This window comes from Oncorhynchus gorbuscha, linkage group LG09, assembly GCF_021184085.1.
Source record: "Oncorhynchus gorbuscha isolate QuinsamMale2020 ecotype Even-year linkage group LG09, OgorEven_v1.0, whole genome shotgun sequence".
Lineage (NCBI taxonomy): Eukaryota > Metazoa > Chordata > Actinopteri > Salmoniformes > Salmonidae > Oncorhynchus > Oncorhynchus gorbuscha.
The window spans coordinates 63,778,776-63,803,404 of record NC_060181.1 but is presented as its reverse complement, the minus strand read 5'-3'; the positions used below and the strand labels follow the sequence as shown (position 1 = coordinate 63,803,404).

At 43.4% G+C, this 24,629-nt stretch overlaps 1 protein-coding gene across 2 annotated transcripts in view; it reads left to right on the top strand.

The window, feature by feature from the left end:
• The window catches only part of gtdc1 (glycosyltransferase-like domain containing 1), a 50,871-nt gene extending 27,378 nt beyond the window's left edge, over positions 1–23,493 (top strand). The window contains exons 5-10 of one of the 2 annotated variants that reach the window (XM_046363093.1): positions 9,781–10,038; positions 18,481–18,590; positions 19,699–19,843; positions 22,276–22,346; positions 22,749–22,840; positions 23,036–23,493. In XM_046363093.1, the coding sequence (XP_046219049.1) occupies positions 9,781–10,038; positions 18,481–18,590; positions 19,699–19,843; positions 22,276–22,346; positions 22,749–22,840; positions 23,036–23,119 (760 nt within the window). In that variant the 3' untranslated portion in view covers positions 23,120–23,493. Of the gene's footprint in view, positions 1–9,777; positions 10,039–18,480; positions 18,591–19,698; positions 19,844–22,275; positions 22,347–22,748; positions 22,841–23,035 lie in introns of both variants that reach the window. The other variant, XM_046363092.1, reaches the window with a different exon arrangement.
• Positions 23,494–24,629: the final 1,136 nt, after the last annotated feature.

The window sequence follows — 24,629 nt, the reverse complement described above, 5'->3', positions numbered from 1 at the left end:
CGTTCGGGAGCCGACAGAGAGTATAGTCTACCCCGAGGAGGAGTGGTCCCCGGAAGGAGATCAATACTACAATCATACGACCGGTGAGGAGGAAGGAGGAGCTCGGGACCGACTGAAGACCGTGCGCAGATCATGATATTCCTCCGGCACTCCTGTCAAATCGCCAGGTTCCTCCTGAGAAGTAGGGACAGAAGAAACGGGAGGGATGGCAGACATTAAACACTTCACATGACAAGAAACGTTCCAGGATAGGATAGAATTACTAGACCAATTAATAGAAGGATTATGACATACTAGCCAGGGATGACCCAAAACAACAGGTGTAAACGGTGAACGAAAAATCAAAAAAGAAATAGTCTCACTGTGGTTACCAGATACTGTGAGGGTTAAAGGTAGTGTCTCAAATCTGATACTGGGAAGATGACTACCATCTAAGGCGAACATGGGCGTAGGCTTATCTAACTCTCTGAAAGGAATGTCATGTTTCCGAACCCATGCTTCGTCCATGAAACAACCCTCAGCCCCAGAGTCTATCAAGGCACTACATGTAGCACCCGAACCGGTCCAGCGTAGATGGACCGACAAAGTAGTACAAGATTTTGATGGAGAGACTTGAGTAGTTGCGCTCACCTGTAGCCCTCCGCTTACAGATGAGCTCTGGCTTTTACTGGACATGAATTAACAAAATGTCCAGCAACTCCGCAATAGAGGCACAGGCGGTTGGTGATCCTCCGTTCCCTCTCCTTAGTCGAGATGCGAATCCCTCCCAGCTGCATGGGCTCAGACTCTGAGCCAGAGGAGGGAGATGGTTGCGATGCGGAGCAGGGAAACACCGTTGATGCGAGCTCTCTTCCACGAGCCCGGTGACGAAGATCTACCCGTCGTTCTATGCGGATGGCGAGAGCAATCAAAGAGTCCACATCTGAAGGAACCTCCCGGGAGAGAATCTCATCCTTAACCACTGCGTGGAGTCCCTCCAGAAAACGAGCGAGCAGCGCCGGCTCGTTCCACTCACTAGAGGCAGCAAGAGTGCGAAACTCAATAGAATAATCCGTTATGGACCGTTCACCTTGGCATAAGGAAGCCAGGGCCCTAGAAGCCTCCCTACCAAAAACTGAACGGTCAAAAACCCGAATCATCTCCTCTTTAAAGTTCTGGAACTTGTTAGAGCAATCAGCCCTTGCCTCCCAGATAGCTGTGCCCCATTCTCGAGCCCGGCCAGTAAGGAGTGAAATGACGTAAGCAACCCGAGCTCTCTCTCTAGAGTATGTGTTGGGTTGGAGAGAAAACACAATCTCACACTGCGTGAGAAAGGAGCGGCACTCAGTGGGCTGCCCGGAGTAGCAAGGTGGGTTATTAACCCTAGGTTCTGGAGGCTCGGCAGGCCAGGAAGTAACAGGTGGCACGAGACGTAGACTCTGGAACTGTCCAGAGAGGTCGGAAACCTGAGCGGCCAGGTTCTCCACGGCATGGCGAGCAGCAGACAATTCCTGCTCGTGTCTGCCGAGCATGGCTCCTTGGATCTCGACGGCAGTGTAACGAGCGTCTGAAGTCGCTGGGTCCATTCCTTGGTCGGTTCCTTCTGTCATGCAGGTGAAAGAGGACCCAAAAGCGACTTGGCGAAAACAGAGTCTTTAATCCAGTAAAGTAATTACAAACAAAAAAACACAACTTTCACTCGAAATGACGAGGACAAACTGGAGACTCGAACTTGAACAGCAGGTGAACAGCAGGTTGCCTCGGGAAGGCACTTGAACCAGACAGACTCAGACACCTGCTCACCACGCAGCATCTGAGGAAAACACGACACGACAGGGCGATACACAAACACAGCACGGTGAATACTAAACAAGGAACCGACAGGACAGGAACGGAACACAAAGGAAGAAATAGGGACTCTAATCAGGGGAAAGGATCGGGAACAGGTGTGGGAAGACTAAATGATTGATTAGGGGAATAGGAACAGCTGGGAGCAGGAACGGAACGATAGAGAGAAGAGAGAGCGAGAGAGTGAGAGAGGGAGGGGGAGAGAGAGGGATAGAAAGAGGGAAAGAACCTAATAAGACCAGCAGAGGGAAACGAATAGAATGGGAAGCACAGGGACAAGACAAGATAATAAATGACAAAACATGACAATATCCACAGTAAAACGAGTCCTATATCGACATAACCTGAAAGGCCGCTCAGCAAGGAAGAAGCCACTGCTCCAAAACCACCATTAAAAGACAGACTACAGTTTACAACTGCACATGGGGACAAAAATCTTACTTTTTGGAGAAATGTCCTCTGGTCTGATGAAACAAAAATAGAACTGTTTGGCCATAATGACCATCGCTATGTTTGGAGAAAAAAGGGGGAGGCTTGCAAGTCGAAGAACACCATCCCAACCGTGAAGCACGGTGATGGCAGCATCATGTTGTGGGGGTGCTTTGTAGCAGGAGGGACTGGTGCACTTCAGAAAATAGATGGCATCATGAGGGAGGAAAATTATGTGGATACATTGAAGCAACATCTCAAGACATCAGTCAGGAAGTTAAAGCTTGGTCGCAAATGGGTCTTCCAAATGGACAATGACCCCAAGCATACTTCCAAATTTGTGGCAAAATGGCTTAAGGACAACAAAGTCAAAGTATTGGATTGGCCATCATAAAGCCCTGACCTCAATCATATAGAAAATGTGTGTACAGAACTGAAAAAGCGTGTGCGAGCGAAGGGGCCTACAAACCTGACTCAGTTACACCAGCTCTGTCAGGAGGAATGGGCCAAAATTCACCCAAATTATTGTGGGAAGCTTGTGGAAGGCTACCCGAAATGTTTGACCCAAGTTAAACAATTTAAAGGCAATGCTACCAAATATTAATTGTGTGTATGTAAACTTCTGACCCACTGGGAATGTGATGAAGGAAATAAAAGCTGAAATAAATTATTCTCTCTACTATTATTTTGACATTTCACATTCTTAATATAAAGTGGTAATCCTAATTTACCTAAAACAGGGAATCTTTACTAGGGTTAAATGTCAGGAATGTTGAACAACTGAGTTTAAATGTATTTGGTGTATGTAAACTTCAGACTTCAAATGTATATGCTGTATTCTATACGGTCTCTCAGTCACTTAATGTTTATATATTTGCCATTACTCATCTCATGTGTATATTCTGTTTTCTATACTGTTCTACGTTATCTCATTCACCTAATAATGCTTACATATCTGCATTGCTCATCTCATGTGTATATACTGTTTTCTATACTATTCTACTGTATCTTAGTCTGTTCCGCTCTGATATTGCTCATTCTTATGTTTATAGTTTTAATTAATTCCTACTAACATATATGTGTGTAGTTTGTTAGATATTACTGCACTGTCGGAAGCTAGAAGCACAAGTATTTCGCTACACCCGCAATAACATCTGCTAATAATGTGTGTGTGACCAATACAATTTGATTAATTAACAGGTAATCTATGCCAATCTGTTAATTTTGGTAACTGGTAAATGTTTCAATGTATAGTATACATATTTGATCTGTGTCCCCATTCTGTTCATGAGTTTCTAGTAGATATACAATATGGTTCAAGAGAAAATAGCCTCATTAATGAAAAAAGCATCTTAACAAAAATGTCATTATTTTCAATTAACTCAAAACTATTGGCTTTTTTCACAACTGGCACCAACATTTTTACAACAGACATTTTGACAGTAAAATAAACAAAAGTGTGTCAGAAAATACGTAAAGGATATTTATATTTTAGCAGGTGCTCTTATCCAGAGCAATTTACAGGAGCAATTAGGGTTAAGTGCCTTGCTCAAGAGCACAACGACAGATTTTTAACCCACCCTCTTAACCGCTAGCCTACCTGCTGCCCTGTTTCATGCTGAAACCCCTCATACACCAATGGTATTCACTAAGTTAATGTTTAATATTTATACAGCTTTGTCATACACGTTTTTATAAAACATTTTTATTAAATATAACAATCGTGTATTGTACATGTAATAAGGCCACACAAAGTGCCAGAGATAATTAGACGCTTATGATAATCTGAAGTACCCAGAAAGGCCACTAGATCTCATCTTATAAAATTTCCCCCCAAAACATAACTTAACCTACCCACATTCTGGTAATTTACTGGTCAACATTGAAAGTTTCCAGTAATAAACCCTCCCTTTGCAATCCTAGTTCCAACCCAGTAAAAGATAATGGTTTACTGCCACAGAGGAAAACGGTCACTAGTATTGTGAGGATGGAGGTCAGTTGGATATTTCTGAGGGATCTATGCTTTACGTTGTACTTTTTTCTCGCTCTTGTTTTCAATGCCTTATGGAACTTCCATATCCCTCTCTGTGTTTGTGATAACAAATCAAATTCTAACATGGGGATTTTCATGTCCGAAGCTCAACCTGGATGAAAAACATTGAGCGGACAGGTTATATTTTGTGTATCGGAGGGTATTACCGCACGATCTGCGCTCCACAGCAGATGTCTGGGCTTCTGTGCCTTTGGTGTAAGCTGCTTGTTCCCGATGTCACATTTTGCAAGCCATATGTGTGTTACATAATGGTATAATTTTCCCACAATAACCACCACAAAAAACTCCCTATTATTTTATGACTTTTGGGTCTCTCAGGCTCTGAGCTCTACAGTCATCCATGATACTCAAGGCAAAACGTCCTCCATCCTCCTCTGTCCTCCTCGCTCCCCTTCCACCTTAATCTCTGTCTAAGTCAGAACACTCGTGGGGAATTCCCCCCCTGGGCCCTCTCGCTGACCGTAGCCTCCGTTCGCCATGCCATATCGAGTAGACCAGCATCCCTCATAGGAGTGCTGCAGAGTGGACTGCACCGATAGTTTCTGACTAAAGGGTCAGCTCGCCAGCCTCATAATGACTGTAATGTAGATCTTAATGGGCTTTAATGACCTGCTCTGTCCGTGCCACGGAGGCCGAGGCTTCTCCCAGTGCTCTGGCTGCCTCAGGAACGGCTAAAGAGTAGCTGACTGGCCTGGCCGTCTCTCATCAAGCCACTATTAGATGGGCTAAATGGCTAGTTTCGGGGATTATGCTGATGAGATTGTTTTGAAGTGATGCCCTCAGGACAGTAACCTCGATGCTAAACCTTTGGATGGTTCCGTGCCCTGTATTCTGTCCTACTCTGAACACTCACTCCTACTTGGTCAAGTCAGATTCATCCTGGATGGACCAGGAGTGTCCTTAGATCAACTCAACAGTGGTGTCTGTTGTCGTTAAAAACAGGACTCTGTGTTTAGTTCTAACTCAATGACTTATTGGGAACCTATGTTGATCAACTCCTGGTACCACATGTGCTATAGATTTGACCTCAACCTCACAAACAAAGGAGAAACCCCATCACCTACAATGAATCATTGTCATAGCTAATACTTATCATATTAGCAAGCAGCACTTTGGTCTTCTTTGGGTACGTGTTTCATGTGAGGTTGTACATTATTTATGTACCAAACAGTCCTTGGCTAGCCTGTGTAATGCTACTGTGTGAGTGTACAGCCCAGAGGCCTCCGTTTTCCTCCCTCCGCAGAGCAGAGCCCATTCTCACCGTGGCTCAAGATCACTGCCGTTTTTCATTACCCAGTGGGAGAGACACTTGTGATTATTGCCAATAAAGGAAATTAGATCAAATGATTTTTGACTTTGACTCCCCCCTTCATCCTTTCACATTTAATCAAATGCAGAGGTAAAGCCATCACAGAAATTGCTGTTGATTTATAAATAAGCTAATTGGCGGCATTCTCCCTAAGTACCGCTCTCTCTCCCTCTTTTTTCTCTCTCTCTCTCTCTCTCGCTCTCTGCCGGTAGATACGGCAGCGTTTTTATTGCCCCTAGTCTAAACCCCTTCATCCAATTTTTAAAATGGCTTATCGAATAAAATATTCCCAGGGGGCTGTGAGGCAGCCTCATTGGTCATACCTAACCACAAGTGGCTCTTTGTCAGCTCCACAGTCCAGCTGTACGGCAGAGGCCATCCCATGTCCATATCGGTTAGGTTCTTTATCCATCTGCCCACTCTATCCCACTTTGTCAGGTTTATCAATGCCTTGTCAAGGTAACGTCTTGCTGCTTGATTTCAGCAACACCGTTCTGAAAAGAAAGGCTTTATGGATTCTAATAACTCAAGTGCATTGCTAGAGACGGACAGTGCTTAACATTTGTCCTCTAGCCCAGCCATATGTTTTCATGCATTCTTTATGCTAATCTTTCCACACCTAAGGCAATATTATCACCCTCTCTTCAGTCTCCTTTCCTCAAGAAGGATTCATTATGTGAAAGACAGTAGTGCTGGAGGTAGATGATTAAGGAAGTTGACGTTAGGAAACTGGTTTTACCCAATGAAGTGCAGTGGAACCATATACGGTAGCCTATTGGCTACCACACCCATTGCTTAATTGTAGATGACTTTTCCAGAAATGAACATCTTATGGTAACGTTGCTAAATCTGTTAGCGGAGATTCGTCACGCTGTGATGTCATTCTCACCACAGGATTCTTCTGGCATCAGTAACAAGCTTTTAATGAAAATCAGGATGGGCCTAAACTCCACTGTATTTGCTACAATAGTTGCTGGTTCATTCAGGTGTGGTTGCTAAGAAAGACCAAGGCTGTGGGCGATATGCTTTGAGATACTGTATCTTTATCTTCCTCACCCACTGGGAAAATGCAGGTATTTATAAAGCCAATGACAATTCCTCTGTGAACCAGCAATTCTTGACTAAATACTTAATGGCCTAATATTGGTCTGGCCTTGTGGTATCATCCAGAAGTAATAAGAAGACTGGATCTCTAGACTGACTAGAACAGTAACAAGACCCTCGGTCTATGCCACTCTGTAGCATGAAAAGCAGTGGCTCCTGCCTTCATAAATGTACCCTAGCCACGAACACTTGCCTTGGTGCCAGCACTTTAAATGTGTTTCCCATTCCTTCGTCAATGACATCAGCATCTTTCCGTGCTTGTTCTCTTCCTCATCCAAGTCTGCCTCTCCAAGCGAAGCAACCTGACAAAAGACTTGAGGATTTCTGTAGCGTCGGACGATCTTCTCCGTTTTTTGTTTTCATTGCTGAAGCAAACCATTCACAATGCACGCGATGGATACAGTTCTATGAGGAGAATTTCATATCTACTTTGAGTGCTGTGAAATTGAACGGTGTGTGTGTGCATGGGTAAATGCATTTAAACAGTATTCCTAGAACACAAGCTCCATCTCCATCACAGGCCAGCATCATGTTGATGACCTCAGAGCCCCACAAGCCTCGCAGTGTTAACCTATGTCTCCAGGCAGGCCATAGGCCCCACGGTAATACAGCAGTAATAGAACGGACTAAGTGGAGGCTATGACAAATGGCTGACATGTTTATTTATTTTTGATTAAACTCTTTATTGTAAAAAAAGCGTCATAATACACTCAACAAATATACAGTTGAAGTCGGAAGTTTACATACACCTCAGCCAAATACATTTAAACTCAGTTTTTTAAAAACAATTCCTGACATTTAATTCCAGGAAAAATTCACTGTCTTAGGTCAGTTAGGATCACCACTTTATTTTAAGAATGTGAAATGTCAGAATAATAGTGGAGAGAATGATTTATTTCAGCTTTTATTTCTTTCATCACATTCCCAGTGGTTCAGAAGCTTACATAAACTCAATTAGTATTTGGTAGCATTGCCTTTAAATTGTTTAACTTGGGTCAAACATTTCGGGTAGCCTTCCACAAGCTTCCCACAATAATTTGGGTGAATTTTGGCCCATTCCCCCAGACAGAGCTGGTGTAACTGAGTTAGGTTTGTAGGCCTCCTTCGCTCACACATGCGTTTTCAGTTCTGCCCACAACTTTTCAATGGGGTTCAGGTTAGGGCTTTGTGATGGCCACTCCAATACCTTGACTTTGTTGTCCTTAAGCCATTTTGCTACAAAATGCGACCAAGCTTTAACTTCCTGACTGATGTCTTGAGATGTTGCATCAATATATCCACATACTTTTCCAACCTCATGATGCCGTGTATTTTGTGAAGTGCACCCGTCCCTCCTGCAACAAAGCACCCCCACAACATGATGCTGCCACCCCCGTGCTTCATGGTTGGGATGGTGTTCTTTGACTTGCAAGCCCTCCCCCTTTTCCTCCAAACATAACAATGGTCATTATGGCCAAACAGTTCTATTTTTGTATGATTTTGTACGAAAAGTACAGTCTTTGTCCCCATGTCATAGTCTGGCTTTTTTATGGTGGATTTGGAGCAGTGGCTTCTTCCTTGCTGAGCGGCCTTTCAGGTTATGTCGATGTAGGACTTGTTTTACTGTGGATATAGATACTTTTGTACCTTTTTCCTCCAGCATCTTCACAAGGTGCTTTGCTGTTGTTCTGGGATTGATTTGCACTTTTCACCCCAACATACGTTCATCTCTAGGAGACAGAACGCGTCTCCTTACTGAGCGATATGACGGCTACGTGGTCCCATGGTGTTTATGCTTGCGTACTATTGTTGGTACACATGAACGTGGTACCTTCAGGCGTTTTGGAAATTGCTCATAAGGATGAACCAGACTTGTGGAGGTCTACAATTGTATTTCTGAGGATTTGATCATTTCTTTTGAGTTTCCCAAGATGTCAAGCAAAGAGGCACTGAGTTTGAAGTTAGACCTTGAAATACATCCACAAGTACACCTCCAATTGACTCAAATGATGTCAATTAGCCTATCAGAAGCTTCTAAAGCCATGACATAATTTTCTGGGATTTTCCTAGCTGTTTAAAGGCACAGTCAACTTAGTGTATGCAAACTTCTGACCCACTGGAATTGTGATACAGTGAATTATTATATTATAAACAATTGTTGAAAAATGACTTGTGTCATGCTCAAGGTAGATTTCTAACCGACTTGCCAAAACTAGTTCGTGGAGTGGTTAAAAAACAAGTTTTAATGACTCCAACCTAAGTGTATGTAAACTTCCGACTTCAACTGTATATAAACGCAACATGTAACAATTTCAGTTCATATAAGTAAATCAGCCAAACTGTAGTCAGGTCAAGACCCTGGTGAGGACGACGAGCACACAGATGAGCTTCCCTGAGACAGTTCCTGACAGTTTGTGCAGAAATTCTTCGGTTGTGACACAATTTCATCAGCTGTCCGGGTGGCTGGTCTCAGACGATCCCGCGGGGGAAGAAGCCGGATGTGGAGGCTGCCGTGGTTACACGTGGTGCGCATGTGAGGACAGTTGGACGTTCTGCCAATTTCTCTAAAATGACTTTGGAGGCGGCTTATGGTAGAGAAATTATCTGGTTGGCATTCCTGCAGTCAGCATGCCAATTGTATGCTCCCTCAACCTGAGACATCTGTGACATTGTGTTGTGAAAACTGCACATTTTAGTGGCCTTTTTATTGTTCCCTTCACTAGGTGCACCTGAGTAATGAACATGCTGTTTAATCAGCTTCTTGATATGCCACACCTGTCAGGTGGATCGATTACCCCTGGCAAATGAGCAATGCTCACTAACAGGAATGTAACTATACTGTACCCAAATGTTAGCGATATAAGAATTTTGTGCCTATGGAAAAGTCATGTAAACTTTTATTTCAGCTCATGAAACACTTTTTAAATGTTGCGTTTATATTTCTGTTCAGTATATAATAATATACTGCCGGATCATCATCAAGGGTCATACCATAGTGTATTTATGTACTTATCACTTTATGAAGTGGCGCAGTACAGTATGTATGTCTTCACGAGTCACTTTGATTTAACCACAGCAGACCTGAAGTACTACTCAGTCCAGTAGAAGAGGAAAAGGAGGGACTTCTCAGCCTCAGCTCCCCTCCGGCTCCCAAAGCGCTCTGCTTGAACCCAGAGCCAGAGGCTGCCATCCTGGATCAGAGGGAAGGCACCGGGCAGGCCGAGGCTCCTTCTCACCCCAGGGAAGAGCGAGGGCCTGGGGGAGGGAAGGAAGAGGGGGATGGAGGAGGAGAAGAGAGCCACGTCAGACCTCTTCATATCGTCTGGCCTCATAGGTGGTGAGTTGATGTCTTGTCATCTCTACACTTGAGATAGATACACACACAAGAACACACATACAGTGCCTTCAGAAAGTATTCACACCGATTGACTTACGACAGAATTTGTTGTGTTACAGCCTGAATTGATTCAATTGAGAAGTTGTGTCGCTGGCCTGCACACAATACCCTATAATGTCAAAGTGGAATTATGCTTTTAGAAATGTTTATCAATTAATACAAAAATGAAAATCTGAAATGTCTTAAGTCAATAAGTATTCACCCCTTTTGTTATGGCCTAAATAAGTTCAGGAGTAATAATGTGCTTAACAAGTCACATAATAAGTTGCATGTGTGCAATAATAGTGTTTACCATCATTTTTAATGACTTACTAATCTCTGTACCCCACACATATTATCTGTAAGGTACCTCAGTCAAGCAGTACATTTCAAACACAGGTTCAACCACAAAGACCATGGACAAATTTCCAATGGCTCGCAAAGAAGAGCATCTATTGGTAGATGGGCTCAAATAAAAGAAGCGGACATTGAATATTCCTTTGAGCATAATGAAGTTATTAATTACACGTTTGATGGTGTATCAAAACACCCAGTCACTACAAAGATACAGGCGTCCTTCCTAACTCAGTTGCCGGAGAGGAAGGAAACCGCTCATGGATTTCACCATGAGGCCAATGTGACTTTAAAACAGTTACTTGAGTAATGGATGTGATAGGAGAAAAAAACAGAGGATGGATCAACAACATTGTAGTTACACCACAATCTTAACCTAAATGACAGAGAGAAAATAAGGAACCTGTACAGAATAAAAAATATTCCAAAACATGCATCCTGTTTGCAGTAAGGCACTAAAGTAAAACTGCTAAACATGTGGCAAAGAAATGAACTTTATGTCCTGAATACAAAGCATTACTTTGGGGGCAAATCCAACACACAAATTACTGTTTTTTATATTTTCAAGTATGGTGGGGGCTGCATCATGTTATGGGTATGCTTGTCATCGGCAAGGGAGTTTTTTTTAGGATAAAAATAAATAGAATAGAGCTAAGTACAGGCACAATCCTAGAGGAAAACCTGGTTGTCTGCTTTCCAAGAGGCACTGAGATACATTCATCTTTCAGCAGGATAATAACCTAAAAGTCCAAATATACAGTGGAGTTGCTTACCAAGTCATTGAATGTTCCTGAGTGGCCTAGTTACAGTTTTGACTTAAATCAGAATGAAAAACCTATGGCAAGACTTGAAAATGTCTGTCTAGCAATGATCAACAACCAATTTGACAGAGCTTGAAGAATAAAATAAAAAAACAGTTGTGGAAATACTGCACAATCCAGGTGTGCAAAGCTCCTATAGACTTACCCAGAAAGATTCACAGCTGTAATCGCTGCCAACGGTGATTCTAACATGTATTCACTCGGAGGTGTGAACTTTTGTATTCCATTTCATCCGTTTTTGAATTTGGGGCGGTAACACAACAAAAATGTGGAACAGGTCAAGGGTTGAAGTAATGTTCAATGTTAACCATATATGGTTATGTTTTGTAAGGACTCTAGGAGAATCCTATGGACAGAGGTTATTTGTTTCAGAACTAAGAAACATGAAGAAAGCGTTTGGAACCTACCGTGAAGGCTAGCGTGTTAGCGTATCAAAACACCTGTCATGATTTACAAAAACAGCAAACACGTTTGGCAACTGGGCTGTTGTTACCTTGCTGATGTTCTGTGTTTGCCGCTCCTGGCATGGCCTGGCCATGTCTTAGAACAAAGCAGTCATGCAAACCATAATCCAAAGATCATGTCGTAGGCCTCTTCTGGAACTAGAATGACCTGGAAATACCTCTCTAACAGCAATGTACGTATGTACCAACCCTGCGGAGAGTTATTTGCTTTGGATCATCAGAGTGTTGTTTGACAACAAACCGAGGGCATGGAAAATTACTAACACGTTTTTGTGTAACAATGTCATAGAAAGAGTGGAAACTAGCTACATAGTATTGGTTGTGTTTTGAGTTTAAGCTGTAAGGCCTTTGCTAAGGATTTCTATACACAGGTATGCTCTTACTGTGTGGTTTCCCAGTCAACATTAGTCATAGAATGTAAAAACACAAGTTAAATGAAATGGCATATTAAAACATGACTTGTGTAACAGCTAGGGGAAAGTTTAAAGATACTCTGGGCGGATTTGTGAATGTTTTTCTTTTACATAAGCAGAAATATCCTTTACATTGTTCAGAGTAGTGTAGGCCCCTTTTTTGGCACACCGTTTCTCTATCTCTGGCTCATCTGTGTTGGAGAGGAAAGACAACAGCTTTTCTGTGGATTCACATTTTTCTCCTCTGACTCCATTCTCCTTTCGGCAGCGAGGCTTAGTTTCCTCACCAAAACATGTCCGTAAATCAGATTAACAACCGCAAAGACCACCAGTGCCGTAGTTCCTCGCTGGCGTCGCGATTTGCCATTGTCGGCATCATTGCCATTCTCCATTATCCCTCCCTCTCTGTGTTTGCATGGGTCGGGTGTCTGTTTTTCACCTACTCTTATATCAATAACAAAAGCACCCATCATGTAATCTCCTCTAAACTGAGCAAAACACAGATGGATTATCGCTCCCAACATCCAGGCTTCATAAACCTTGGCTTATTCTGGGGTAAATTAGGATTTACAGTGGGCGAGAGAGGGAGAGAGAGAGAGAGAGAGAGGGAGAGAGAGAGAGAGAGAGAGAGAGAGAGAGAGAGAGAGAGAGAGAGAGAGAGAGAGAGAGAGAGAGAGAGAGAGAGAGAGAGAGAGAGAGAGAGAGAGAGAGAGAGAGAGAGAGAGAGAGAGAGAGAGAGAGAGAGAGAGAGAGAGAGAGAGAGAGAGAGAGAGAGAGAGCAGCCCAGATAATCTCCTCGATTGATGCTGCTCATAGTTTGTTGCATTTCATTCTCCTACATTTTTACTATCTCTGCCCTCACTTTTTTTTGTGCTCATCATTGGTTGCAGATTGTTAATCTGTGTGTGGCCTGGATAGGCGTTCATCCTCAGATTACAGGACTGTCTTATTGCAGGCAATGGCCCGGGCAGCCAGGCCAGGCCAGTGGGATCAGATCAGCCCCACCAGAGGACAGGACAGCTGTTTTACAGGTGAAGATGGCTTCGTGCCACAGTAGTGATGGTAATAACCAGCGGGAGAGAAGAGCATAGCAGGACGGAGGCTAAATCTCTGCTACAAGGGGCTTTAACTCTGTCTAAGGTTCATCAGGATCAGCTTTTACCTCAAGAGGATTGTCCTCCTGGAGTATTTCTGATTGCAAAACAAACAACGCAATCAAAGATGTGTAAGTCACGTAGGCACACAGCAGGCAATCGAGAAAAAGAAACACATTGCGGCAGTGTGAGACCCTCAGAATGTTATGGAGTATATGACGCTATTCTTGATTCCTGATTTATAGGACACCCTGCGAGAGGGGCTAGCCTAACGTTGCTGAGGTGCCCGGGTGTATTGTTTGTTGTTTTTCTGCTAATCCCTGTCCAGACGGGCCACTGGTCATCAAGTGCTGACGCACAGACTCGTCCAGTGATGTGCCAACAGAGTCTATCAGTATTGACCCCCACCCATCCTGCTCTGGGCTTTCCCCTGGCATGGCCTCGGGCCGCCAACCTGACCTCAACCAACCCTCAGGACTGACTGACTTCGGACCAGGAAATAGAAGTTAAATACAGGGGTGTGAGCTGATTTGACTCGCTTATTTTTTTGTGTTTTAAGTGACCGTTCTGTTTTCCAGAGTCATCACTACAATGTGTTGTTTGTTACGCTTTATGGCCATTCTTCAGCATTTGTGAGTCTGAACCTGGAGGCATTATACTCCAATGAGACTAGGTCATGTGGGGCCAGTACATTGCAGTAGGCAGCAGGCACCGAAGGATATGTATTTGTTGTGTGAAGACGCAGCCTGTTGCCGTTCCCAAAGTTAGTTCTATTTTAAGAAATGTCGAACCCTTTGTAGTTCTCCTAGACGTATGATTTGAAAATCACCACCATCTACAGTGGTGCATGTTGTCAGGCCTTTGAATGGAAAAATCTCCTCGGTCCACTCCCGCTGCATGTTGGTCTATCTTCAACAACCAACTCTTTGTCTTTCAAGTGTCCCCTTAATTAGTGCGCAGTCCTTTGGTTTCTGGTGATTGGGCTCATTTCACATTGTGCATTGGAGTAAATAGTATTTGAATTTTAAAACGCACCTCTTGGGTGCAACATAAAGGAGAATATTTAATCATAGATTTCCAAATGAGAGGATCTTATTTTCTTTTGGCTGCTACGTGATACATATTAATGAGGTTTCTCTGGGTAGTACGGAACATACTTTTTACTTGATCATTTTACCCGGCTTCATCTGCATTCATCTGTGAGGTCACAGGGGTGATAAGACACCACGAAGGACTCCTATAAAGTAAGAGCAGAAAGAGAAGAGATGGTGTTAGTCGGAGCTGTAAACTTAGGAGGCAAACGGAAGATGTACCAACCTCGTATCTCTCGAGACCAGACGAGCAGACTATAGGGTGACTGTTGATGTTGGAAGATAGCATACCTGATGGGAATGGGATAGTTGGAGGGAAACATCCGTTCAGAGGGAGTTCCGACTGTAAACTGTACTGTACCTTAGAAAATGTCCTTGATGTGCCTTAGCAGCAGATTAGTGGTGTGTATTGGCAGTGTGGCTGATTTTGTGAAGATGCCAGATAGCCTTTGTTTGTCACTCTCCCTCTAATCAGTGGGATGACAGTTCCCTCCGACTTGGTTGACTGTCGCTGGGGGTTAACGGTCCTCATTAACAGATCTAGGGCATCAGTGGGGAGTCAGGGCTCGCACTGTGATACGCTGCCGAGGTGTGTGTGCGTGTGCGTGTGTGTTTTCGAGAGAGAGGTTCTTCCTGATAGTCATATCCCACACATTAATTAACACTCATTTTCCTACAGAGGGGGATGGTAGCCTAGTGCACAGAGCATTATTATCACCGTCTCATTCACTCATTGTCCTCCTCTCTATCTGTAATGGGGGAATAGGGATTCATGCCTCGCATAAGGAGTTAAAAAGGGTAGGAAATAAGGGAATTAGCTTTTATCCACAGGGGAAGCCAATGAATATGAGAGCTGAAAATGAGAATAAATAAGCTCCTATAATACCTCACCTAAGGAGATCCTGTGGAGGTAGCATTAGGAGGGATCTGTCTGAATGATGCTGCTTTGTAGAAGGCGTTTGACCTTCACACACTATCCACTGTTAGACAAATCCTGCGTCCTTTAATCCTTTAACATGTTTGTGATATAGAGTACAGTCGATTATTACAATTCGGAGATCTGTTGGTGATCAAATACAATGTGTGGTGTTACGAAGGGTATGTATATCGTGGTGCTTTGCGGGGTGCAACTCAAAAATCTGAAACTGTCAACCATCCGTTAATGGGGCGGCAGGATAGCCTAGTGGTTAGAGTGTTGGACTAGTAACCGAAAGGTTGCAAGTTCAAACCTCCGAGCTGACGAGGTACAAATCTGTCATTCTGCCCCTGAACTGGCAGTTAACCCACTGTTCCTAGGCCGTCATTGAAAATAAGAATTTGTTCTTAACTGACTTGCCTAGTTAAATACAGGTAAAATATTTTTTTTTAAATAAAATTAAAAAATGTGTAGCTTCAGTGTGTAGAGTCATGCATGGCAGCCATTTTACACCAGAATACTCAACACACAGTGATTGTAAGTGGCGAGAGGACCGTGATTGAAAGTGGAGAGAGGACCGTGATTGTAAGTGGAGAGAGGACCGTGATTGTAAGTGGAGAGAGGACGGTGATTGTAAGTGGAGAGAGGACGGTGATTGTAAGTGGAGAGAGGACCGTGATTGTAAGTGGAGAGAGGGCAGTGATTGTAAGTGGAGACAGTGATTGTAAGTGGAGAGAGGGCAGTGATTGTAATAGCAGAGAGGACAGTGATTGTAAGTGGAGAGAGGGCAGTGATTGTAAGTGTAGAGAGGGCAGTGATTGTAAGTGCAGAGAGGGCAGTGATTGTAAGTGCAGAGAGGGCATTGATTGTAAGTGGAGAGAGGAGAGTGATTGTAAGTGGAGAGAGGAGAGTGATTGTAAGTGGAGAGAGGGCAGTGATTGTAAGTGGAGAGAGGGCAGTGATTGTAAGTGGAGAGAGGGCAGTGATTGTAAGTGGAGAGAGGGCAGTGATTGTAAGTGGAGAGAGGGCAGTGATTGTAAGTGGAGAGAGGGCAGTGATTGTAAGTGGAGAGAGGGCAGTGATTGTAAGTGGAGAGAGGGCAGTGATTGTAAGTGGAGAGAGGACAGTGATTCTCTTACATCTGAAGCTACTGGGCATGGAATAGTCCCTACTCTTGCTTGAAATCAAATCACATTTCATTAGTCACAAGCGTCGAATACAACAGGTGTAGGTAGACCTTACAGTGAAATGCTTACTTACAAGCCCTTAACCAACAATGCAGCTTTAAGAAAAATAAGTGTTAAGGAAGTATTTACTAAAATAAAAATAAACTTTTTTTTTTTTTTAAAGTAACAAATAATCAAATATTATTTGATCAAATATTATTAAACAAATAATAATAAACAGAGAGTAGCAGCAACGTAAAAATGGGAGGGGGGGGGTTCAAAGAAAATAGTCTGGGTAGCCATTTGATTAGCTGTTCAGGAGTCTTATGGTTTGGGGGTAGAAGCTGTTTAGAAGCCTTTTGGACCTAGACTTGGCGCTCCGGTACCGCTTGCCGTGCGGTAGCAGAGAGAACAGTCTTGACTAGGGTGGCTGGAGTCTTTGGGAATTTTTAGGGGCTTCCTCTGACATCACCTGGTATAGAGGTCCTGGATGGCAGGAAGGTTGGCCCCAGTGATGTACTGGGCTGTACGCACTACCCTCTGCAGCACCTTGCGGTCGGAGGCCGAGCAGTTGCCATACCAGGCGGTGATGCAACCAGTCGGGATTCTCTCAATGATGCAGCTGTAGAACCTTTTGAGGATCTGAGGACCCATGCCAAATCTTTTCAGTCTCCCGATGGGGAGTCGGTGTTGTCTTGCCCTCTTCACGACTGTCTTGGCATGTTGGAATCATGTTAGTTGGTTGGTGATGTGGACAACAAGAAACTTGAAGCTTTCAACCTGCTCCACTACAGCCACGTCGCTGAGATAGGGGGCGTATTCAGTCCTCCTTTTCCTGTAGTCCACAATCCTCTCCTTAGTCTTGATCACTTTGAGGGAGAGGTTGTTATCCTGGCACCACAATGCCAGGTCTCTGACCTCCTCCCTATAGGCTGTCTCATTGTTGTCAGTGATCAGGCCTACCACTGTTGTGTTGTCGGCAAACTTAATGATGGCGTGGGAGTCATGCTTGGCCATGCAGTCATGGGTGAACAGGGAGTACAGGAAGGGACTGATCACGCACCCCTGAGCTGCCTGCGTGTTGAGGAGCAGAGTGTCAGATGTGTTTTTACCTGCCTTACCACCCAGGGGCGGCCCGGTACGCTTAGTAAGCGCCAGTGACCAGAGAGAGCCAGAGCCTACATTTTAATGTCACATCCAGGGGACGGCACCTTTTGCAGGTCACTAGCCCTCGGCCTTGAGGGCTCTATTACACCAGATGGAAGAGTGCCCCCTACTGGCCCTCCAACACCACTTCCCAGTCACAACCCTTATAGTCTCAGGTGCGGACCCCCTCACTACAGCTCCAGAGGGAAACCAGCAGAGATATACAGCCATTTGCATGTAGTCAACCTTCATTCATTTTCTACTGTTTACGCTAGTGACAAACCGTAAATGACAGTGCACTAGTAAGGGCACAAGGCTACTCTCTCAACACATTTGTGTCATCGACCTTCACTGATTCCCTGTTTTGTCATCTCTAAAGGCAGGTGTGAGCTAATGCTAGCTGCTGTTAATGATAATGTGCAGACGCTCCTGTTAGATCAGTTGACTGTACTCCCTGTTCCCTCCTTCAGATTAGCATGGTGAGTGACAGGCCACTTGCACAGTATGACATCTGCTCCACAGCTGAACACAGCACCTGTGTTAACTAGAAGCAGGGCCTTCCAGGCACCGAACACATCAAGGATGACTGGCTGCTTCTCTCTCTGAGCCAACAGGGATCTCTGTCTCCCTGTCTGTCAGCTTGTTAAATCCCCCACCTGGCGTACTGCACACCGCATCGATACCACAGTCAAGTGTCCTCTGGGGAGTGCTATGATCTTTCTCTTCTGGCTGCTGCGTTGCCTTGTGTAACCTGGCCTCTGTGTGTGTGTGTGTGTTTCTGTGTGAATAAATCACAGAGCAGAATGGTACTGAGAGGGGTAAGCCTTTGGACGCCCGGCGCACACCAGAGCAGAGCCTTTCCTGAGCCTGTCCTGTGTGTGTTGTTGTGTGTGTGTACGTAGCACCATCAAGGCCCTGAATTCTGTTTGTGGTTGAAGGGAACACGACAAAGACCCCGAGCTCTTCTTCAAGATGCTGCTGAAGCTGAAAGAGAGAGGCCTGGGCTTTCAACTGTCTGTCCTGGGGGAGACCTTCACTGATGTACCAGGTACACACACACTCATTTTACAAGCAAAGGTTTAAGTGGGCTCTGGTTTCGCGATAACACTTGTTTTCAAAGCAGTGGGTGTTTGGTTTCAAAACTTTGAGTAGAAAACTTTGCACAACTTCTCGAAAGGTGAGTGAAAAGCTATACTTTGTTTTTTTACGATGTAGAATAAGTTTGTGCACCCAAGGCATACTGTATGTAATTGTTATGGCTTTCAATGTAATTGGTAATTTGACTAAGTGTGGGGTTAAGGTCGTCTGACAGGCCAGTTTTTTTTAAAGCCCTCAGGACAGTGTTTAATTGATCAAATCCGCTCCCCATTAGTAGATGATGATGCTATAATGACTTTAGTACACTCCAATGTATTCACCACTGAGTGTTAAGTAAATTAATACACATTCTGGCTCCATGGCTGGAAGCAAAGACATCCTTACAGGAAATACACTCTCTCATATTGGGATGTAAACTTTTATAGGAGCATAAACAAATGGAAAGAGAGACTGTAAATTTTTCTCATATTTAGTAATTACGTTTATGATTGCTCGGAAGGCAATCGCATTAGAACAATTTTAATCTACTTTGATTTTCTTAATAGGGTCACGGTATTGATTATGTTCACCCCTCACCTGTTTCTCCCGATCTCATGTTGTATATCATTTTTAGTCCAAAGTTTATGCCTCGGCTTCAGTTCTGACCTCTGTTTTTCATAGGATGTTTTTTCCTCTGTTTTCCTGGATTCAGTCCATTCCCTGTTTCACTGATCTGCTCTCCAAACACTTTTTGGTCACTGAAACATCTTCCTGATGTCATCACTATTCTGTGAATACACAGCAGCATGGAACTCATTATGAATCCAGAATGTCACGGACAGATGGCTTTTCAATGACATGCATTTTGTTGCGTTATTTCATTTAATTTATCCTCCATTAAACTCAAGTCCTTTATGTGGGAATCTAATCGGTTATAAAGAGTTTACGAAACGAGCAACTGGACAAAGTCAATCAGTCCACTCTGGCATTTTACTCAATCAAATGAATGCATTCATACAGTAACAGATATGGTTATTGTGAATAATATACATCAGTCTTTCACCCCCCTCCCCATTCAGACATCTTTGCAGAAGCCAGAGTGGCCCTGAATGCCCATGTCCTCCACTGGGGGTTCATGCCCAGTAAAGAGGACTACCTCCATGTCCTCTGCGAGGCAGACGTGGTGGTCTCTACAGCCAAGCATGAGTTTTTTGGAGTGGCCATGTAAGTAACTCACTCTCCTGGTTTGTTTCTTTAATATCTACTTAACACAACAAAACATGAACTGATGAAAGAGTGAATGAAAAGTAATGTGGTTGGTTTTCATGTGAAGTAAACGGCTGAATTTGACATGGGAAAACCTAGTGACCGTTCATTAAAACTAAACTAAAAACTCTTATTTCTAAGTGTTTTTACCTCTAGGGAGGTAGAGTCCAAAATGAGACATGATGAGACTTGCTACCGTGTGAAGCCAAACTTCAGTCACCTGTGCTGTGCATTTGAAGGGTTTCGTCAGATCCCGCCTACAGCCAAGGTAGAGCAGGACTGGAGCCAGAGTAGTGCTGCTTCAGTAGAGAGGAAGGTTGTGATCTTACAAAACCCCGGCCTGGTGGTGTGTTAATTCTATGGATTGCTTCATGCAGTCAGTGTGGGAATCTATTTTAGATAGATTGGCTGAAAACACGTTAGAAGCTTGGCTATGCACAATAAAGAAGCCATGTGCTAATTATGGTTGTGAAAAACACTGTCCTGAGTTTGAGGAAGGGATGTCCCTCTGGGGGAGTCTTGTACAATGATGTTTTATACTTCCTTTGATCCAAACCAGGGGGATCTGAGACGCACACGACCACCCACTAAGCTCTATTGATAGTAAACCTTGTGGATGCGCTGGTGGTGGAGGCCCTTTGTGTGTGTTTTCAGCAACAGAGAAACACGCATTGAATGGGGGAATATCAACACTGGGTTCTCCTAAGAGACATGCTCAGGTGGATGAGGATGTTAAATGTTTCCTCCAGCTTCCAATTGGCTTCACTCACCTGTTCTGAAAGTAAACAAAATAGACATCGGTGCTCGTTGAGTGTTCCATTACAAACCTTTCAAGTTAGCAAGTGATTTAGAATACCTGTTCAATTTCATCAGCTTCACATAGCGTTCAAAACAGGAAGATAGTTAAGGGTTTCTCATTTCCACACTCTGTGTAAGGATAAACAGACACGGAGGCTTCTGAAGAGCACAATAAACAAAGAAGAGCAGTCCAGTCTTATTGCCCGACAGAGGTGTCACCAATGTGTTTCATCCTCATTATTGTGGAATTTGGCCCTAATCTGATTAATTATGTTCTGGCGATGTGAGCAGACGCCTATTCATGCCCTGCAGTGAAGAAGTCATTTACCCCAGCAAAATTATCGGCTAATTATATTTGAGATGGAAAGCCTTATAACCATTTGCGCGCTTACGCATTATGCCACTGAAATGGAACTGACCTTAATAATCGGTTTCATAGATTTTGCTGTCATAGACTAGGGGGCTATCATCTTGCTACCTTTAAATTAGCTTGATTAGCCATGCTGTTCTTTGGAATGCAGGCATAGGCAATTAGACTATTAGAAAGCATTAACCACTTTCATACGGTGCCAAAAGGTAGTTCGACTTATTCAACCCGTTTCCCTGGAACAAACTGTTGCCTGTCAAACCTACTAGGGCGACAGAAGAGCAATATTGCTGTTATTCTTGTCGTTTCAAAAATTGCCGTTTGATAAATAGTAAGATGCAGTTGATGTTGTAGATAGAATTTCCAACCAGTTTGAGGATATTGGGTAGATTTTAGAGTGCAGACTAGTGAATGCATACGTGTGAGGATTTCACCCATCATTTGAGTCTTAACATGAAATTAAACTCCCGAGAACTAATCCCATGTTTATAAAATGTACGTCTGTTGCATGAGGAATGATGTAATAAAGTGATGGAAAGGAGTGAAAGTGAGGTGTCATCAATATTGATGCACATTCTAATTTAAATAGGCAGGTTTCTGCAATGGTCAGTGAGGTTCAGATGAGTTCTGTGAACGTGGAGGGAAGCTCTATGTACCATAACAACAGGCTTTTCGATCTCTACGTTTTGTTCAGGAGATGGACGTTTATTCACATTTGAAAACCATTTGGATGGATCTTTAGGTTCTCTCTTTTGTGATGGTTTTGGACATCCTGTAACATTGCAGATGATGTGAGTTCACAGTGAAAGAGATTATTTTCTCTCCCCATCGTTTTGAGAACGGGATGAGTTCCACTGCGTTGCTGGGAAGTGTGCTATGTCCGGATGCTTTCTTTCCCCAGCTAGTCTGTGGGACTTCATTTATTCTGAACTGTGCATCAAAAGAAACCAATGTCAACAAAGACACAATGGGGACCCATTTTGACAACGCTGTTCAGCTCATGCAGTTATTATTAGGGGCAAATATTGTGTTCACTCTCCAATCTTGGGGACAGAGTAAACCAACATTTGTCTATATTTTGCATGACCAGAGCACACTTTTTCAGCAAATGGATTTCTGAGACAATGATTATGTTATACAACTGGTGCCCAAATGTGTTTCACGCTTGGTGTTTTTAAGCCAATACTTTTGACAGGAAGCTAAAGTATAAAATGTTATATTGCAGGCTAGAAGCTGTTCATTGTGGCTGCTATCCACTCTGCCCCAAGGCGTTGGTGTATCCTGAAATATTCCCAGGTATTACTACACAAATACGCTAATACACCATTGCATTGCAAGATGTTTAATTCTCCGATTTTTGGATCTCTAGAAATGTGTTGTATTTAGATGTTGAAGGTGTAAATCTGAAAAATAAATGACTAAAATAGAACGCTGAAGTCAAAGCTACGATTACTGAGCACAACAAAAAAATCTAATTTACCTGATTCTTAACACCGTAGCTGTGCCTCTTCCTTGAATTAGATTTGCATAAATAATATGAATCTTTAAAAAGAATACTAGTTTAATTATGTAAAACCTGTCCCAGTTCAGTGTAATATGTATTTTTAATTATAAAGAAAGTGCGCTGTATCTAGCCTGTGCTTTGAGGTTTTCCTTTCATGAAAATACGTTTTCCTTCCTCGCTTTCCTGTCCTACAGAGGAGTATCTGTACTCTACACCTGAGCAGCTTTATAAGAAACTACAGGGACTGTGCAGAAGGCCATACGTGGTGAGGAGACATCGCGTTAAGGTAATTAACACTGACATGACAGGAACGGGATTAGCTAACACACGCTTCATTCAGTTCACAATTCATTTCTCTCTTTACGGTTTCTCCTCACCCTTCACCCTGCCTGTGTGCCTTGCTTTCTTCTGTACTGTAAGTTGACAGTTGACACCAGAGCTTAATCCTGCCTTTCATTCTTTCCTCTGTATTGTACTGTAGGTTGACACCGGTTCCTATTCCTGGGCTGCGCTGAAGGAGGACTTCAGGAGTCTGCTGGCATACAAAGAGGACCACCATCCCTGACGGACAGACTACAACTGGGCCAATGCGAGTCCGCGGATCTGCTCAGAAGTGGGCACACTTAGTTCACTCGATTAGTGGCAGAATGAGATGGATTTAAAGGTTGATGGAAAGTCTGCAGCGTAGCGAGGGAGGGAGAGTCTCAAGGGCTGTCGTCATAGCTGCCTGACATGGAGCCACGGGCAACAAACCTGTGGTGGCCTCAGACAGCCTGTCCCCACCACCTCTCTCCACTCAGCTCCACTCTGCTCAAATCAAAGCCATGCCTTTGAGACATTGTGCCTGTTGTAAACGTCCCCATCTTCACGTGCGAGAGGGAGAGGTCTTTTATGTCTACTGTGGTTTGAATTTGAAATAAAGAGAAAAGAACGTGTAAACTCTTTCAAAGGTTTCTCAAAGGCGGTGCCACCTCATATATCCGGTTGTGTTCATTTTGATCCTGTACTGGAGAGGACCTGGAGCTGGAATTGCTCCCCACCCCACGACTCCCGACAGAGTGGCAGCCAAGTTGTGGCTTGAAATGCTGTTCTCTGCCTCCACACCTGGGTTGCCAGGGTCCTCATTTATAAATTGTGCGTACGTACAAATATACCCCAAAATGTGCGTGCGCCAGTTCACACAAAAGTTGGCATTTATAAAAAATGTACTTGACATGAGAATTTGCTCACCTCCCTGCAACTTGTAGACCATGCGTACGCACATCTCTGCTAGTGTATGAAATATTGTATTGCAATCTGGCAAGTAAGTATTTTGTGCAAATGGGGGATATGATGAAAAGCTTATTCATAAAACATATTAACCAGAATGCAGCCATTTCCCATTAAAGTGGAACTGACAGCATTTTAGCAACAAAAAAAATCTTATTAAAATATACACCTCCGTGAAGAATGACACTTATTTTTACATTTTCTGACAAGCAAGCACTTAGATATGGTCATTTTCATGTTTTCATACATTCTTAGAATACATACTTCCCAAACATTCCAAAGCATTTGTAAAAATTATATAGCGATATAGAGTGGGAAAGCAGCTGTGCATTTGGACAATTAAAAGACACTGCAGTAAATTAAACCTAATAAAAACATCTGTCTTGTCCAGGACTAAAGTCTACGCAGACCAGTGCGGTACACTGATCAGGTACACTAGGTCTATATGCCAACAAGCCATTTGCCACAAGGGCCTGCCATCATTCACTTTGAACTGGACTGCGTGTTTACAGGCAGTTGCAACAGCGTGACTTTAGATCATTAGAACGCATTAGGCAAAATGGATTTCTGCAAATATGTACAGTTGAAGTCGGAAGTTTACATACATCCTTAGCGAAATACATTTCAACTCAGTTTTTCACAATTCCTGACATTTAATCCTAGTACAAATTCTCTGTCTTAGGTCAGTTAGGATCACCACTTTATTTTAAGAATGTGAAACATCTGAATAATGTTAGAGAGAGTGATTTATTTCAGCTTTTATTTTGCCACAACTTTGGAAGTATGCTTGGGGTCATTGTCCATTT